The sequence below is a fragment of the Cucurbita pepo genome, chromosome LG13 (genome assembly GCF_002806865.2).
Source record: "Cucurbita pepo subsp. pepo cultivar mu-cu-16 chromosome LG13, ASM280686v2, whole genome shotgun sequence".
In the NCBI taxonomy this organism is placed as follows: domain Eukaryota; kingdom Viridiplantae; phylum Streptophyta; class Magnoliopsida; order Cucurbitales; family Cucurbitaceae; genus Cucurbita; species Cucurbita pepo.
This window is the reverse complement of record NC_036650.1, coordinates 7,551,830-7,567,834: the sequence shown is the minus strand read 5'-3', so window position 1 is coordinate 7,567,834 and position 16,005 is coordinate 7,551,830. Positions and strand designations below refer to the sequence as shown.

The following is a 16,005-nucleotide window of genomic DNA, read 5'->3' as shown; positions in this document are numbered from 1 at the left end:
AGAGGATTTCTGCAACCTTCAGAATCCTTATCTAAATAAATTCTCTCTTTTTCTTCTTCCCATCTCTTAACAAAATCAGTAACAATGGCCCGCCAATTGCTTCTCCTTGCTCTTGTCTTCGCCGTCGTTGTCGGCATTGTCTCCGCCGCATCACCCAAGGCCGATGACCATAAACCCTCTGACGCCAAATCTGCTGAAAATAAGACTGCCGCAGCTGCCGCTCCAACCCCTGCCCATGCTCACAAAGGAGCTGCTTCTTCTCCCAAGGCTGATGCCGGTGCTCCCAAGGCCGATGCCGGTGCTCCCAAGGCCGATGCCGGTGCCCCCAAGGCCGATGCCGGTGCCCCCGAGGCCGATGCCGGTGCCCCCAAGGCCGATGCCGGTGCCCCCAAGGCCGATGCCGGTGCCCCCAAGGCCGATGCCGGTGCCCCCAAGGCCGATGCCGGTGCCCCCAAGGCCGATGCCGGTGCCCCCAAGGCCGATGCCGGTGCCCCCAAGGCCGATGCCGGTGCCCCCAAGGCCGATGCCGGTGCCCCCAAGGCCGATGCCGGTGCCCCCAAGGCCGATGCCGGTGCCCCCAAGGCCGATGCCGGTGCCCCCAAGGCCGATGCCGGTGCCCCCAAGGCCGATGCCGGTGCCCCCAAGGCCGATGCCGGTGCCCCCAAGGCCGATGCCGGTGCCCCCAAGGCCGATGCCGGTGCCCCCAAGGCCGATGCCGGTGCCCCCAAGGCCGATGCCGGTGCCCCCGAGGCTGATGCCGGTGCCCCTAAGGCTTCCAGCCCTGCCGATGGCCCTGCTTCTGGCCCTGCCGGCAATGAGGGTTCTGCCGATTCCCCTGCTGGATCCCCCGAGTCCGATGCTGATGCGTCATCTCCACCTTCCCCAAGCGGACCTGCTGCCGGACCCGTCAGCGAAGACGAAGATATGGCTGATGCACCAAGTGATTCACCCGCTGATTCTCCGCCCAGTGATGCTTCGTTCCAGAAAGTGTCAGCCGCCACCGTTGCCGGGGTTTTGGGCGTTGCTGGATTATTTGCCTTCTAAACTTTTTAATTTTATGAGATGGGTTTGAATTGAATTTGAAGAGATTATGGTTCTGTTGCTTACTTAATGTATTTCACCCTTCTCTGATAATTCAAAAGAGTGATTATCATAAGATCATTTTCCATTAATTATTTTAATCCTCCACTACTCTATCCATCTTTTAATTCTTTCACTTCTGTTTCTCATTTAATCAATACTATCAAGATCATTTAATCACTTCTGTTGCGTGGGTGTTTGACGCTGACGTGGATGTCCCATGTGGCAAACGACCATTGCGCTGACGTGGATATCCCATGTGGCAAACGACCATTGCGCTGTATTACCCCAAAGAAACATATATATATATTAATAATATAGAGTTTTATCTTATTATTGGTGAATAAAAAAAGTTAATTAGACATAAACAACTTTATTAATTATTACATATGTAAATTAAAATAGAATATTACTATTTTTTCCAATGGGGGCAAAAATATTAATTGTTTTCAGAAAAATAAGTCTATAATGAAATTACAAAAGCACCCCCACGATTCTGTCCATAGCGAAATCTGGATAACAACACAAAATCCACTCCCACGCCCAATCTCTTCTCTCCACGTGTCAAGAGACCGAACACGTCACCAACTGGGTCCCTCCCGCCTCCTTGGCTTCGCTTTTTGCACTCTTTCCCCTGTTCTGTTGCCAACAGAGTGAAATTTGTCTTTGTTGTTTGAAGAAGATCGAGAGAAATGAGCGTCAGGAATGAAATTTCCCTAATCAAGCATCCGATTCGTAAATCCAGAACCAAAACAAGACGACCCAAATTCCTCAGCTAATTTTTCCCCTGAAGATGATCCACGACCCGCCATCGCCGCCGCAGAAGCAGCTCACTCTGTTTCCCCTGCATCCGGAGAACAGCAGCAGCCTGCAGAGGTTTTTACACCAGAACGACACATGGTCGGAGACGGAACTTGTACGGACAGCGATGAGAAGCAGAGAGAGGGAAGTGGGGGCGGAGGAGAGGTGGGTATGTTATTCGGAAGTGATGGAGAAGAAGGAAGCAAGAAGCACAGCGGCGGATGTATGGTTGAAGATGGATTATGAAGGGATATTGAATGCCTGGTCAGACAAAGCTCCACTTTTCATCAATGGAGAATCGCCGCAGACAGTGGCGAATCTCCATGACGATCCATCTCTCTGCTCCGATTCTCTCCCCAATGTTGTAAGATCAGTTTACTTTTAAAATCATCTTAAAATCATTGAAAATCAGAGTTTTAGATGTGTTGATCTTCAAATGGTCTGGTGTTGATGCAGAGAAATGGAGTGGGAATCGAAGGGAATAACGTGTGGAAAGTGCCAGAAATAGGGAAAGAAAGAGAGGCAAGTGTTCTGAGATACAAAGAGAAGAGGCAGAGCCGGCTGTTTTCCAAGCGCATTCGCTATCAAGTTAGGAAGCTCAATGCTGAGAAGCGCCCAAGAATTAAGGTAACTTTTGTTCATCCTTCCTAATTTACCACAACTTTTTACTTTTTACTTTTTACTTTTTACTATTCTTCTTAATATTGTGTGACTTTCCTACCCCTCTTTCAGGGTCGCTTTGGGAAAAGAAGCTGAGAACGTGAACAAACAGTTCATTTTGGACATAAGGTCAATCTGGGAAATGCAGTCTACCCTTCTATTTTCTTTCTTCATTTTTTTTTAAAACATAATTATAGATAATGTTGCAAATATGATCATAAAAATTTGAATTACAAATAAGTGAAATTTTAGTGTCATTTTAAATTTTAAATCTTACTATATATATATATATATAGGATTTTAGAGATGATTTTTATTTTTGATATCTTAATTGAATTTATATATTTTAAAAGTATATATCTATACTTTATTTATAGATATATACTTTTAAAAAATTAAAATTTAAAAGATGAATTTTAATCGATTCAACGACGTATTTACCCTTCAACTCCGACATTCTCTTACATCCTTGCGAATGGTCATGTTACCTATTTTTTGCTTCTTAAGAGTGAAGACTATCCTCATAGGATGCGGGGTTATATTAAATTGCGGGGTTGATTCACGAGGGTTCGGACGCGTACACCACTAGGCAGAGTATCGTTATGTTTTACATAATGTTACTGTGACAGTTATTAATTCTAATGGGTGTCCGATATAAGGAGCTATCAGAGTAGGCTTGCTCGACAAAAAAAAGGGGCTAGCGATGTGTGAACTATTTGGTGAAGATAAAAGATTTGGTGAATTTTAAGTTTTATTAGAAATAAATTAGAAATATGGAAAACCCATCAAATAAAAATGGCTGAATTAATAATAAAAAAATACTTCTATTTTTTTTTTCTAATAAAATATACTCAACTTTTAAAAATTTATTTTAGTAATATATTTAAAAAATATTCTAAAATTTTAAAAGTAGTATTAACATTATTAATTTTTATTAAATAATTTAAATTTTTGGTGTTTTTAAAGTTAGTTAAAAGAATTAAGGTATTAATTAAACTTTTTTTTTTTTAATTTAAAAATATTTTAAAGTTTTTTAAATAAGTTTAAGGAACAGCTTTATTTTATAGCAACCGACAACTTTACAGCAACTTTAACGCATGCTTGCACGCTTGGGTCAGCTCACCACATACAAAACTAAAACACCATACTTTTACATTTTTTAAATTATCTTTCAAGTTATCATTAAAATTTTAATTAAAAAAACGACGTACCTAAAGTATATAAATTAAACCGTTACAAAAGACGAAGATACATTAATTATCTATAAAATTTAAACTCGAGACACTCGAGACACACTCGATCCTTACAGATTCTTCTATAATACAAGAACGGAGTCCTAGAAACATACGAGAAATTAAGGCGTTGAAATTCTTGGGGTTAGTGGTATGAAAAAGCATGTTTAGTTTGGGATTAATTAGGATTAGTGTGATTAATTATACACTAATTGGTTGGGATGCTGCCAAGCCATGAAGCTTCCTTTCTGTGATGGCTGGATCTTCAAGCACAAGAACCTTGTCTTTGTCTCCTACTCCCACCATGTGTAGATATTCACTGTCATCTCTTTCCTTCCCTTTGAATAGCAATCTTTGCTCTCTTGCTTCCAAACCCGTCACCATTGTTAGAATCATCTTCAATTCCCCTGAAAACACGATACTGACATTATAATGGGAAACACTCGCACTCTTTATTAAGAACAGTCAAGAATAAATTACAACACATTTTTAGTATAGACCAGACAGATAGTTAACTGGACTTACCAAAAGTTGAGGTGGGTTGGACCAAAATGTCATGGAATTGCGAGACGGTTGAGACTCTAACCGTGATGGTTTGATCTCGGGTGAAAGTGGGTGGGGCGGGGATCTCTCTTCTCTGGACAAGCATGCCACCGGGTCGGAGCTCCCACTTGATTTCGGATAGGGGGACGATGTCGTTGTGGTGGTCGTCGGCGACTTTGATCTTCTTGTTGCAGCGGGTGACGAAGCTTGGAAGCCTGAAAGTGGAGGCTGTGCAGAACCTCTTAGATCGGAGCATCATCATGTTAGTGATTTGAGTTTGTTTGTGTGTGAGCTGAAAAGAATGGAGATGGGTGAGGGGGTTTTATATAATGGGAGATAATAAGACATGTTGGGACAAATGTGATTAAATAATTATGGGAACCGAACTATTTTTCGGATTTGATGGAGCGAAAGCTGCACATGGGGTGGGTGTTTGGGGACACGCTTGCTTGATTGCGGGGCCCTAATATAAATCACTTTTCGGGGTCGGAAAACTGTCGTTTTTTTAGGACTTCATTCGAGAGCTTAGAATTTTGAATTTAGTTTGGTTACTGTACTCTCAAAATGTTCATTTCTAGTCGGTAAAGTATATGGAGACAAATTATGTAGAGGAAGTAGGGTTTTTATTAGTGAGAGTAAGGACATTATTGGGGACAAAATGGAAATAAAACTAACATTTGTAAGGGTGGTTGGGTAATGTAAAGGGTATCAACCCATGTGAGGCAAAAAGGGGAGGGTTGAAGATAGCTCAAAAGAGCATGGGATGTCTTGTTTTCTAAAGGAAAAAGAGAGCCATCAGATATGAAGGTCCCATGTGTTGGGTTGGTGGGCTAACAGCTGAAACTTATCGTTAGATGTTTCGAGGGATCTCATCTCACAATCTATGTTTTTCGTTAGCACACTACTTGGTGTCAGACTCTGAAACCATTAGTAATAGTCCAGACTCATCGCTAGCTAATGTTGTTCGCTTTAGTCCATTACTTATCGTTTTTAGTCTCACAGTTTTAAAACACATTTGCTCAGCTAGTAAAAGGTTTCCACACCTTTATAAAAAAATGTTTCATTCCCGTCTCTGTGCTGTGCAGATACCTAATTGTCTAGGAATAAAACAGAACGAAAAAGAAAAATAATAAAATAAAATTCTTCAACTACTTGGGAAGATGGGTTGTTATGGTTTTATATTCTTTAATTTAATTTTTGGATTATTAGATTATCTAATTGATGTTTATAATTCGAATGTTTATAATTCTAGTTAGTCTATGACTTAAATTTAAGTCATCGATTGGTTCGAGACTACAATATTGGGCCAACCCGTTTGAGTCCTATTAAGATCGATCTGTTGGACTAGCATAATGAACCAATCATTGAGTTAACCAAAAAACCCGTTTGCAATGACAAAAAACTAGAGTTTAAGTTTTCATGTAGAAGAAGTGGAATCAGTGATGACGATGACGGAGAGGGTTAGATAGTAGGGGTGAGGGACAATAATGAATTGAGACTTGTTATTACTTGCTTGGTTCGAGTAGCTTGATGTGCAAAGGTTGCTGAACAACGAACCAAAATGTGCAATGGGCGACTGTCATGGCTGACGGCTCATTAGAATAATTGAATGAAATACTTTGAAACACAATTACAATCATTCTTGAGTTTTAGCCTATTAAAGGTCAAAACATTTACCCTCTAAAGAATATAAAATATGTATAAAAATGATTTGTGAGATCCTATGTCGGTTGAAGAGGAGAATGAAACATTTATTGGAACGGTGTGGAAACCTATCGAGCTGTAGACGCATTTTAAAACTATGAGACTGACGACTATATATAACGGCTAAACTTTTTTTTATTGTTTTTTTTTAATTTGATAAAATAGGGATAAGGTGCGCAAAACTATGGAAAGCACGAAATTAAATAATTAAGCGTATGAATGTGCCTTTCTTCACGTCTATATTCCATTTTTTATTTATTTATTAATATTTGAAGAAGAAAAAGAAAAAGAAAAAGAAGAAGAAAAAAAAAGAAAGGACAGGAAAATTTGCGAGGGAAGAACTTCCCGGTGGAATCTCCCATTGATCAGGCGGTAACCATCCGCCTCGTCGTTTTCTCTGCTTCGGAATTTCATTATCGGCTAACGAATCGAATTTCAGGTTGCGACGATAAATTTCTCATTCTTCTTTGTTTCATCTGCCTTTAGCCGAAACAAGGAAACGAAGAAAAATGGCGTCGTGGAATTCGATTCCTCTCGAGATTACCTACGAAGTACTGGGATGGTTCGCCTTCGTTTCCTGGTCCATCAGTTTCTATCCTCAAGTCATCTTAAATTTCCGTAGGAAGAGGTACTTTTCGTTGATTTCCATTTGTTTATTCCATCCGCCTTCTTCTTCTTCTTCTTCTTGATTTTTCATTGTTTTTTGTGTTATGTAGTGTCGTCGGACTGAATTTTGATTTCGTGCTGTTGAACTTGACTAAGCACTCCACATATTTGATATATAACGCCTCGCTTTACTTCAGCTCCGCTGTTCAGAAACAGTACTTTGAGAAGTATGGTTTCGATCAGGTTTTGGACTTCTTCGACTCTGCTTCCTTTCCTTTTTGTTTACTCGTTGTGTGTGATCGTGCGGTCATGTTGTGATGTTGGAATTGATTGTTGCATCGGTGGATATATCTCGCCTTTATTGCCGGTTTTATTGTGTTGGACTTAAAATTAACAAACATAATTTGCCTATAAAATCTGGATGTTTAAGTTTGAATTCAATGTCCTGCTACTTGGTGTGAATTTGTGTGTATTAGTGTTTAACATCTCCACATGTTAGATGGAACTATTTCACATTGTAATCTCGATCTAGAACTGTGTTTGATACTGTAAATTTTTGTTAATTTCTTCTTACACGTTAGTATATTAATTACAAGTATTACACTTCATTGGTCAATTAACGTACATGTATTGAGTTTGCAGATCCTTCTACCTTTATATTTTCTGCTGATCTTGTTGATTTTCTTGGATCTCTCAGATGATACCTGTTGCTGCAAATGATGTTGCTTTCTCTATACACGCTGTTCTGTTGACGGCAATCACGTTGTTCCAAATTGTGATCTATGATGTTAGCCGTTTGGAATTCTTCTCTAAGTTTATATTTGTTCTATCCGCTGGTCTATTTAAAGATTGATTTTACTAACATATGTTGATTACTTTTATTTTTGCAGCGTGGAACTCAGATAGTTTCCAAAATATCGCTTACAATTGTGACTGTCGTATGGATATTTGCGGCAATTTGTTTCTTCATTGGTCTGTCTAGCCATTCTTGGCTCTGGCTAATCTCCATATTCAAGTAAGGGGTTCTTAAGAAGTTTCCTGAATGGTGATATTTTTATTGGTTGACACTTTAAATCTTTGATCTATTATGTGCTGAATTGCTCGAGTCAACACCTATGACAGGAATTCTATAATACCTTATTACTATAAGGATGTGAAAAGCTACCACAAAATTTTAAAAAATCTGATTGGTGTTTATCCTAGTACATAAATTGTTGAATTTCTTTGCTACAAAATAACTTGCTAAAAAGAGAGATTCTTCATTTAAACACTTTTATTTGCAATATCCTAGCTATAGATTTCTAGGAAAGCACGGGATACTTTTTCCTGTTATTCAACCAGATATAGTGGTGCAAGAATCAAGATTTGCTCCTTCAAACTCTTTTCGGCCATAAACTTCGGAAAATGTTTCTTTGATAATGACAGATTTTCCCCCTTTAAGAACTTTGATGATGACAGTTGAAGATGTCTTTTTAGGAAATTTCCCAGAGAGAAATTGTAGTGGCTTTGAGACTAGGTGGAAATGTAATGGTTAGATCCTAGAAAAGGTCATGTTTTTGGTTATTAGATGGACTTCTTTGATTGCATCCTTGTGTATTTATCTTCCTCTTGGATTCTATATTTTATTTGGATACGAAATGGAATCACTTCATTAATAGCTAGTAGAAGGACAGGTGCAATATCTGCTCGGCCAGAAACGGGGTTGAATCTACACCAACCAAGTTGTATACTTATATAGTACATGAAATGAGAAAAAACCTTTGGATAAAGCACCGCAACTAGATCATACAAGATGCGAGATAGTTCTTTGGGGTTATCTTTTTTAATTCTGTCTTGGATGTATTGAAACTCCCATAAGCAAAAGATCCAAAAAAAAAAAAAAAGAAAAAAAAAACAAAATCTTGTGGGTTAGTGAAACATCTCTCAAACTTGCAGATTGAGGCATATAGCTGACAGAAAGCTTACTCGAGCCAATTAGGGATCTCTTTGTTACTTCTATAGGTCTTTGTTGGGAGAATGTCTTGTCCTTCCACTTTTTGACATTGTTAAACAACTTCTATTTTCAACTTAATGGGTTATATATATATACTTTTTGGTCATTCAAATTGCGGCTTCATTGTAGAGAATCCCAAGTCTAGTTTGTCATTTAACCTCGAGTTCCTTAATTTTGGCAGCTCAATTCAAGTATTTATGACGGCTATTAAATACATACCTCAGGTGAGATTTTCTTGCTTGTTTAAATTTTGTTATAAAAAAAGACATTGACCCGTCAGTCCACTACTAGAATACGTATGACCAAAAATTAGGTTGATTAGTTCATTCAAGGAATTGGCTTTAACCCTTTGTGACTGTCCATCGTTGGGTCTGCCGAAAGTGGAAAATAGAAATTAATCAGCTTTAACTTGATTAAAACTTCACATGAATAGGAGCTTATTAATTGTCCAAGTAACAGTGTTATTTCAGTTATAAGTGAATTTGGGTACGTTTTGATGCTTATTAATTACGCATTATAAAGGCAATCATGAACTTTTTGCGGAAGAGCACTCATGGATTCAGCATTGGCAACATATTACTCGACTTTCTGGGAGGATTGGCAAATTATGCACAGATGGCAGTGCAGTCCGTAGATCAAAGTATGCTATCTTTGTCCTTTGCCTTTTGGTTGTAGCGTGTGAAAGTTTTTTGACCTGGCTCTTATATAATTTAAACTGTCTATTTCTTCCAGATTCATGGGTAAACTTTTATGGCAATATTGGGAAGACACTGCTCTCTTTGGTATGAATTCCTCTTTACTTCTATGATCAATGTTTACTACCCTTGGAGGCTTAGAGATGCAGAAATTTATAAATTAACCGAGTCCAAAATTTCTTGTTTAACAATGCAATTGAGACCATTTCTATGCATTGAAAAAATAGAACGGAAAGATCTGTTAATCTCATTGATGTCATCAGTCCAACAAAACCAAATTATTTACCTGATACTTACGCGTTGCTGTTATTTAAATGTTTGCAGATAAGTATATTCTTTGATCTTCTATTCATGCTTCAACATTACGTACTATATCCTGGCAAGACGCCTGTTGTGTCTCAGAAAGCCGATGAAGAGAGCAGAGAGGCACTTATTGCGCCTCCGGATCGCTCACAGTCCGAAGGTGTATAAGGTTAGGTTTCTCTAATGTGTAGCCGAAAAGTGTTTGGTTGGAGTAAAAATTTGTCAATTATGGCATAAAAACGCATTGATTTATCAACTATTACGGATGAAACAAATTTCACTGAAGATTTGGATGTAAATATAAACATATTTAGTGGTGAGTGTTGAGGCGTTACCTAGGTCTTTATTGTTTATGTTGTGATGACATTGAAAATTAAAATAACCCCAGTGAGCTATATTTGGTAGCTATAATTAATTAGAGTTGAAATATGAGTTGGGCTTGCAAAAGAAAATAGCATGATATCTTTGTATTATCATAATTACATGTTACTAATTGAGATTGAGAAAAGATAGAGCCAGTTTAATCTCAATTTTTTCATCACACAATGATCTAGGGAAAGATAGAACCATTATGACCTCCTAAGTTCATTATCGGACTTAAGTCGATAAACTATCATAATACTTGTTAGAGAATGCCATAATTAAAAACAAACACACTAAAAGATAAAAAATTTAAAATTTAAAAGATTAAGAGCTAACTCAACAATTACCCAGATAAAATTAAAGATCAAAATGGAATTATAAAAGAAAAAAAAAAAGGAAACAGTTACAAATGGGCTTAAAAAAAAGGAGAGGCAAAACAGAGAAAATCTCTCACACAACCCCTTCTATATATGGTATAAGTTGCCGTGAAGTGGAATTCGTCGTGGAGGACATGATTATTTGGTGTTTGGTAGAAGAAAGACAGGCAAGCTAAGAGTAGAAGAGGCAGTAAATTAGGAACAGGCTACTTCTTTGTTGAATTCTGATGAATAATGATAACTTCATAGCCCATCAAATCAATGTTCTTTACATATACCGACATTTTTATACAGTAGAGTTCATATCAAACAAGGCTTTGTTACATAAAGATTGACTGATATACCAGTAGAACAAAATGGATACACGTCGAGATCTGCATACCTCTCATGAATAAATGAAAATGGTTTCATCAAGGAATCTGCTGCTTGACCTTCACTGCTGAATATTAGGAGATGTGTTCTCATGAGCAGACATTAAAGTTCGTAGTGACGGAGAACGAGCCTTTCCCTGAACACTCTTATTCATGCTTCTGCTGCTTTTAACTGGAGGCATATACCCTGAATGGGGCATTGTGGTTTCTCCTGTTCTGGGACTAATCTTTCTTCCTACTTTTGGCGATGGGGTATGAGTCTTGGGAACCTGCTAAGGAAGAAAGGGGCAGAAACAATTATATCAAATCATCGCCTATTGTATTAGGCTATAAGCATGTGGGATTTTACTCTAAATTGTGCCAAATAAGCAGCAAAATTGTAACAGCTAAGCTAAGCCCACTACTAGCAGATATTGCGCTCTTTGGGCTTTCCCTTCCAGACTTCTCCTCAAGGTTTTAAAATGAGCCTGCTAGGGAGAGGTTCCACACCCTTATAAGGAATGCTTTGATCCCCTTTACAACCAATGTGTGATCTCACAATCCACACCCTTATAAGGAATGTTTCGTTCTCCTTTCCAACCAATGTAGGATCTCACAATCCACACCCTTATAATGAATGTTTCGTTCTCCTTTCCAACCAATGTAGGATCTCACAATCCACACCCTCATAAGGAATGCTTCGTTCCCCTTCCCAACCAAGGTGGGATCTCACAATCCACACCTTTATAAGGAATGCTTCTTTCCCCTTTTCAACCAATGTGGGATCTCACAATCCACACCTTTATAAGGAATGCTTCTTTCCCCTTTTCAACCAATGTGGGATCTCACAATCCACACTCTTATAAGGAATGCTTCTTTCCCCTTTTCAACCAATGTGGGATCTCACAATCCACACCTTTATAAGGAATGCTTCTTTCCCCTTTTCAACCAATGTGGGATCTCACAATCCACACTTTTATAAGGAATGCTTCTTTCCCCTTTTCAACCAATGTGGGATCTCACAATCCACACTCTTATAAGGAATGCTTCGTTCCCCTTTCCAACCAATGTGGGATCTCTCAATCCACCCCTTGGGGGTCTAGCGTCATTGCTGGCACACCGTCCGAAACTTGGCTCTAATACCATTTGTAACAATCCAAGCCCACCGCTAGCAGATATTGTCCTTTTAGGTTTTAACACCCTTATAAGGAATGTTTCATTCTCCTCTCCAACTAATATGAGATCTCACAAAAACCCCTCGTTTACCTCGTTGTTCATCTGTGCTTTTCGCTCCCTGTAAAAATTGGGCAGTGGCCTAGCTTTGAAGCAGGAGCTTTGATGCAGTTTTATTACTTCTGTTTCGGTTTTCTCCTGCAGAAATGTTAGTCCGTTAAGTTGAGACTTATGATGTCAATAAGTCGGTTACAGTTGACTGAGTAAAGTTCATGAAGAGATTACCTTTAGTTTTGTTTGAAGTTGCACCTTTTTTTGTGACTCATTTGTGTTGAACTTCTCTTCAAGTTTCTATAGTATTGAGGAGAAACAAGCAATCAGTTAGGTTTGTTATTGTATTTGAAAAAAGGCACATGACAAGAATGCAGCAAAAGCTTGCCTCCTTTCTTCTCGCTGCTCTTTCTTCGGTTCTCAAGCTGAAAGGTGTGAATGAAAATGGCGAGTACGATTTGTTTCTGCAATTATTACACAAGAATTTTGGTCAGCTATCACTAAATGATAACATGTTGAGGCCTCTTAAGAGCAGCAGAGAGACAGGGGAAAGGCTACAACCTTTTCTTTTCTGACCAGGGTGTTGTAGAAGGATGCTTATGGGGCACATTCTTCAACGCCTGCAGATCACCAAACATTACAGAAAGATTAAGAAGAAAATCTCCATATTCAAAAGATGCATTCCTAGACAGTAATGAAAAGTGTGGCAACCGTGTTCGGTGTTCTAAGAGGAGTTGAGCAATCTTTAGCTGGTTTTGAAGTATTGGACCCAACTCTTGAACGTTCAATCTTTCTTATGACTGTTGAAGTTAGCTTGTTGAGCTCTCGAATGGGTGTAAAGTTCACTGCCATCCTAAGAGATTTAGGTGTAGACTTCCTTTTATCTGCAGACTCCATTACATGTTTGTTTGCTACTTGTTTTGGAGTCGAAGCTGGAGCAATTGGTTTGGCAGGTGTAGATGGGATCTTCGATGACCTATTGAACAACGGAAGCTTTGGGTATGAAGTAGCTGCTTTCTTCTTGCTAATGGTGGACGGATGCTCCAAATTCTGGCGGGAACTCTGCAACAACAACACAAATGGTATCAGATAGCAAGAAAACTCGCAATATTTGAATGAACTCAGCATTATTTTGAATACCTTAGGAAGAGATTTTTCCATCTGGGGTGTCCGAATGAGCTCAACTTCAGTCAACCCACCATTCAAATCAACACCCTCAACCTTAATTTTCGGCTCAACCTTCTGAGGAATTTCGTCGAACACTTGGTGGGCAATGCCAGAATCAGCTCCCTCAACCTCCCTGCTTCCAACTTTCTCCTCCTTAAGATCAGAACCGTCGCAACTGCCATGTTGCTCGACGCCGGCAGAGGACGGCATTGCGGGCTGCAGAGGAGCACAGGCACCAACATCATCGACAGTTTCAGTTTGTTGGACAGAGTTGGAAGACGCAGCAGCATTTTCTTGCTCAAGCAAGGCGGCAGCCCGCTGAGCAGCAATCTTCTTGTAATGTGCTTCAAAGAAAGCTTTCTTCTGAGCAACAGATCCAGGGCGAGAGAACTTCTCAGCTTCTTCAACATAGCGATTGTGGGAAAAAGTGGACCATTTATCCCAAGCCAAAGACTCGGACATGAATCTCCCGAAGGAGACGGACTGGCCGAGAGCATGAATTGGATGGTTGCCCTAAAAGAAACAGAGATGAAGACAGAGAAGAAATGATTGAAATGGAATGGAATTGAAGCAAATTGTACAAAAATTACAAAGGGGAATGGTGGGGACTGACTGACCTCCATGGATTCATTAGGAAAACCTGAAGTATAAGAGAAAGGGTGCTGAATGAGGCAAGTTGAATCTGCCATGGAAGCTCCCAACTGCAAGAAACAAAAACAAAAGAAAAAAAAAAGAAACTCCAAGCTCGAGAAATGCTTGTATTATTGCATATGGGTTCTGGGTATTATTTTGTCATGTCGGAAACTGGAAAGCTTTCAAATTTTGAATTTCAAACAAGAGAAAAAGGTGCTCACCTGCAAGAGTAAAAATAATATAAAAAAAAATGCAAAAAGGAAGAAGATGGTCCTGCAACTTTTTTTTTTTTTTTTTTTTTTTTTTAGGGGCCTGTCTTTCTTTACAATATTTTTTCTTTTAATATTGTTTGGCCATTTAACATTGTTATATATATATATATATATATATATATATTAGATAAAACGAAGTCGGCTAATGTTAGGAATGATCATGGGTTTATAATCAAATAATACTATATATATGAGACCATTTGAGGAAGCTCAAACCCCAAGCAAAGTCACGAAAGCTTATGCTCAAAGTAGACAATATCATACCATTATGTGTAGAGTCGTGTTCACTAACAAAAAAAAAATATATATATATATTAAAATAATCTCAAATAAATAAATGTCAATTAATTTATATTTGGTTATAATTTTGTCCTTGTCCTATGTTTGTATTATTTAAAAATTATAGGGCAACCTAATTTTTTAAAAAAAATCAAGAATTAAATATATTGAGAACTAAGCGATTTAATAAATAGTTTTGACTTGTAGAAGTCTCCAAACCCAACAAAATTATGGAATCTTTAAATTATAACTTAATTTCTTTTTATATTTTAAAGAGGCAAAAATGGTAATTACGTTTCCCATTTCTTAATTTTTCAAACATTTAAAGCGTCATTTAGTGGATAAATGAGCAAATTACGTCAAAATTCAGCCAAATAATTAATTGCAAATAATGAAATATAAAATTAAAAGAATTATACACTAGACTATGATTATTAATATTACTTTAATCGGAAATGGGTCCCATTGAGTAGAGATACCCGATTTCAACGGCCAAATTTTGTTGGTGAATTTAAATTTAAAGTGGCCCTCAACGGCTCAACTCAACCTAACAAACAAAAAAAGAAGTTAAGTGTGAACTTTTTTGGGTTTTTTTTTTAATAATATTATAGTTTTTAAAAATTATTATTAAAATATTTTAGCTTTTAATCCACGTAGGCGTCCTTTAGTAAAAAGAGAGAAACATATTTTTATTTATTCTAGAAACAAAAATGCTTTAAATATTTTTAAAAATCTGAAGCACTCTTATCTATTCACTGAATAATAATAAAATATCTAAAATTAAAATTTTAAACATATATATTATATTTTATGGAAACAATTTTGACCTAATTAATTTAAAATTTCTTTATAATAATTTTCAAGTTTATTATTGAAATAGAGAATAAATTTCAAAAACAGCTCCAAAATTATTATTTTTTTAAATAGTGAATTTTTTAATTTATTTATATTCTTTGGTGTTATTTATATTATTTATAATCTCGATTATATGGTGTAAAAGCACGCCTTCTCGGAGGGTAAAAGCCCATCTATAAATCAGATGGTTGCATATATGGATGCTATTGAGTGAAGCTGAAGGATAGTTATTTTTTCTTTGCAATAATCTTCGATGGTAATTAACGTAAGAACTTTTAATATACTCGACTTGAACCGAACCGAGCTACTGTAGTGGTAAGTAAGAAATCCTTATCCGAAAGAAAGAGAAAGAGAGTGTATGGTAGTTGAGGGTAGGGAAGGAATGGAATGGAATGGATGTATTTGGATGAACAACCAGTGGTTAGGAATTAGGAGCTTACATTATTTTTGATTGGGACTTCGTATTTGTTTGGTAATGGTAATAATGGTAATTCTAGTTAGAAATGTCCATTTTATCCGCCTCAAATGAGAAGGAGATTCTCGGTTTAGACCAAAAAATGGGGCTAAATGAGACTGGGGACAAGCCCCTCCGCCCCACTTAATATAAATATATTTTCAACACATATAAAACGTTAAAATACGAATTTTTTTCACTTTCNAATTAGTTCATTAGTAGTTATATATTTGGTTATGAAATATTTGGAATTCGATCTTTGTAAAAATAAATGGAGAATTTTACGGAGATCTATAATGAAATAGGTGGTGAAGATGGGGTCGAGAAAGACTTTCCCGCCTCTACCCCTCCCCATAAATATCTCTACTCACGAGAATATATAAATAAATAAATAAAGCACATATTTTATAAGTA

At 37.6% G+C, this 16,005-nt stretch overlaps 5 protein-coding genes across 8 annotated transcripts; 3 read left to right on the top strand and 2 right to left on the bottom strand.

Annotated features, from left to right (window-relative positions):
- The first annotated feature begins 57 nt into the window (after window positions 1–57).
- LOC111808005 (skin secretory protein xP2-like) lies at window positions 58–1,172 on the top strand. Its single transcript, XM_023693756.1, has 2 exons — window positions 58–264; window positions 307–1,172. Exons 1-2 carry the CDS (start codon window positions 85–87, stop codon window positions 1,042–1,044), a joined length of 918 nt encoding a protein of 305 aa, XP_023549524.1. The 5' UTR covers window positions 58–84; the 3' UTR covers window positions 1,045–1,172.
- Window positions 1,173–1,540: 368 nt separating this feature from the next.
- On the top strand, window positions 1,541–2,792 carry LOC111809110 (zinc finger protein CONSTANS-LIKE 7). The gene is made up of 3 exons (XM_023695462.1): window positions 1,541–2,245; window positions 2,338–2,508; window positions 2,614–2,792. The coding sequence occupies exons 1-3, from the start codon at window positions 1,874–1,876 to the stop codon at window positions 2,635–2,637; spliced, it is 567 nt and encodes a 188-aa protein (XP_023551230.1). The 5' UTR covers window positions 1,541–1,873; the 3' UTR covers window positions 2,638–2,792.
- A 998-nt stretch (window positions 2,793–3,790) lies between these two features.
- On the bottom strand, window positions 3,791–4,627 carry LOC111809199 (BAG family molecular chaperone regulator 4-like). Its single transcript, XM_023695586.1, has 2 exons — window positions 4,299–4,627; window positions 3,791–4,180 (listed from the first exon to the last, which is right to left on the bottom strand). The coding sequence occupies exons 1-2, from the start codon at window positions 4,576–4,578 to the stop codon at window positions 3,975–3,977; spliced, it is 486 nt and encodes a 161-aa protein (XP_023551354.1). The 5' UTR covers window positions 4,579–4,627; the 3' UTR covers window positions 3,791–3,974.
- A 1,666-nt stretch (window positions 4,628–6,293) lies between these two features.
- Window positions 6,294–10,059, top strand: LOC111808556 (cystinosin homolog). 3 transcript variants are annotated; one of them, XM_023694630.1, is made up of 9 exons: window positions 6,294–6,392; window positions 6,507–6,648; window positions 6,737–6,869; window positions 7,324–7,413; window positions 7,517–7,641; window positions 8,801–8,843; window positions 9,142–9,259; window positions 9,352–9,401; window positions 9,639–10,059. In XM_023694630.1, exons 2-9 carry the CDS (start codon window positions 6,530–6,532, stop codon window positions 9,783–9,785), a joined length of 825 nt encoding a protein of 274 aa, XP_023550398.1. In that variant the 5' UTR covers window positions 6,294–6,392; window positions 6,507–6,529; the 3' UTR covers window positions 9,786–10,059. The 3 variants fall into 3 exon arrangements, with proteins under 3 accessions (XP_023550398.1, XP_023550397.1, XP_023550396.1); XM_023694629.1 differs by having other exon boundaries at window positions 6,460–6,648; XM_023694628.1 differs by having other exon boundaries at window positions 6,306–6,648.
- A 471-nt stretch (window positions 10,060–10,530) lies between these two features.
- On the bottom strand, window positions 10,531–13,983 carry LOC111808555 (protein WVD2-like 7). Of its 2 annotated transcripts, none has more exons than XM_023694625.1 (8): window positions 13,716–13,983; window positions 13,072–13,611; window positions 12,643–12,993; window positions 12,493–12,551; window positions 12,320–12,395; window positions 12,166–12,231; window positions 11,974–12,078; window positions 10,531–11,000 (listed from the first exon to the last, which is right to left on the bottom strand). In XM_023694625.1, the coding sequence occupies exons 1-8, from the start codon at window positions 13,785–13,787 to the stop codon at window positions 10,791–10,793; spliced, it is 1,479 nt and encodes a 492-aa protein (XP_023550393.1). In that variant the 5' UTR covers window positions 13,788–13,983; the 3' UTR covers window positions 10,531–10,790. The 2 variants fall into 2 exon arrangements, with proteins under 2 accessions (XP_023550393.1, XP_023550394.1); XM_023694626.1 differs by having other exon boundaries at window positions 10,531–10,997.
- Between the last annotated feature and the right edge of the window lie 2,022 nt (window positions 13,984–16,005).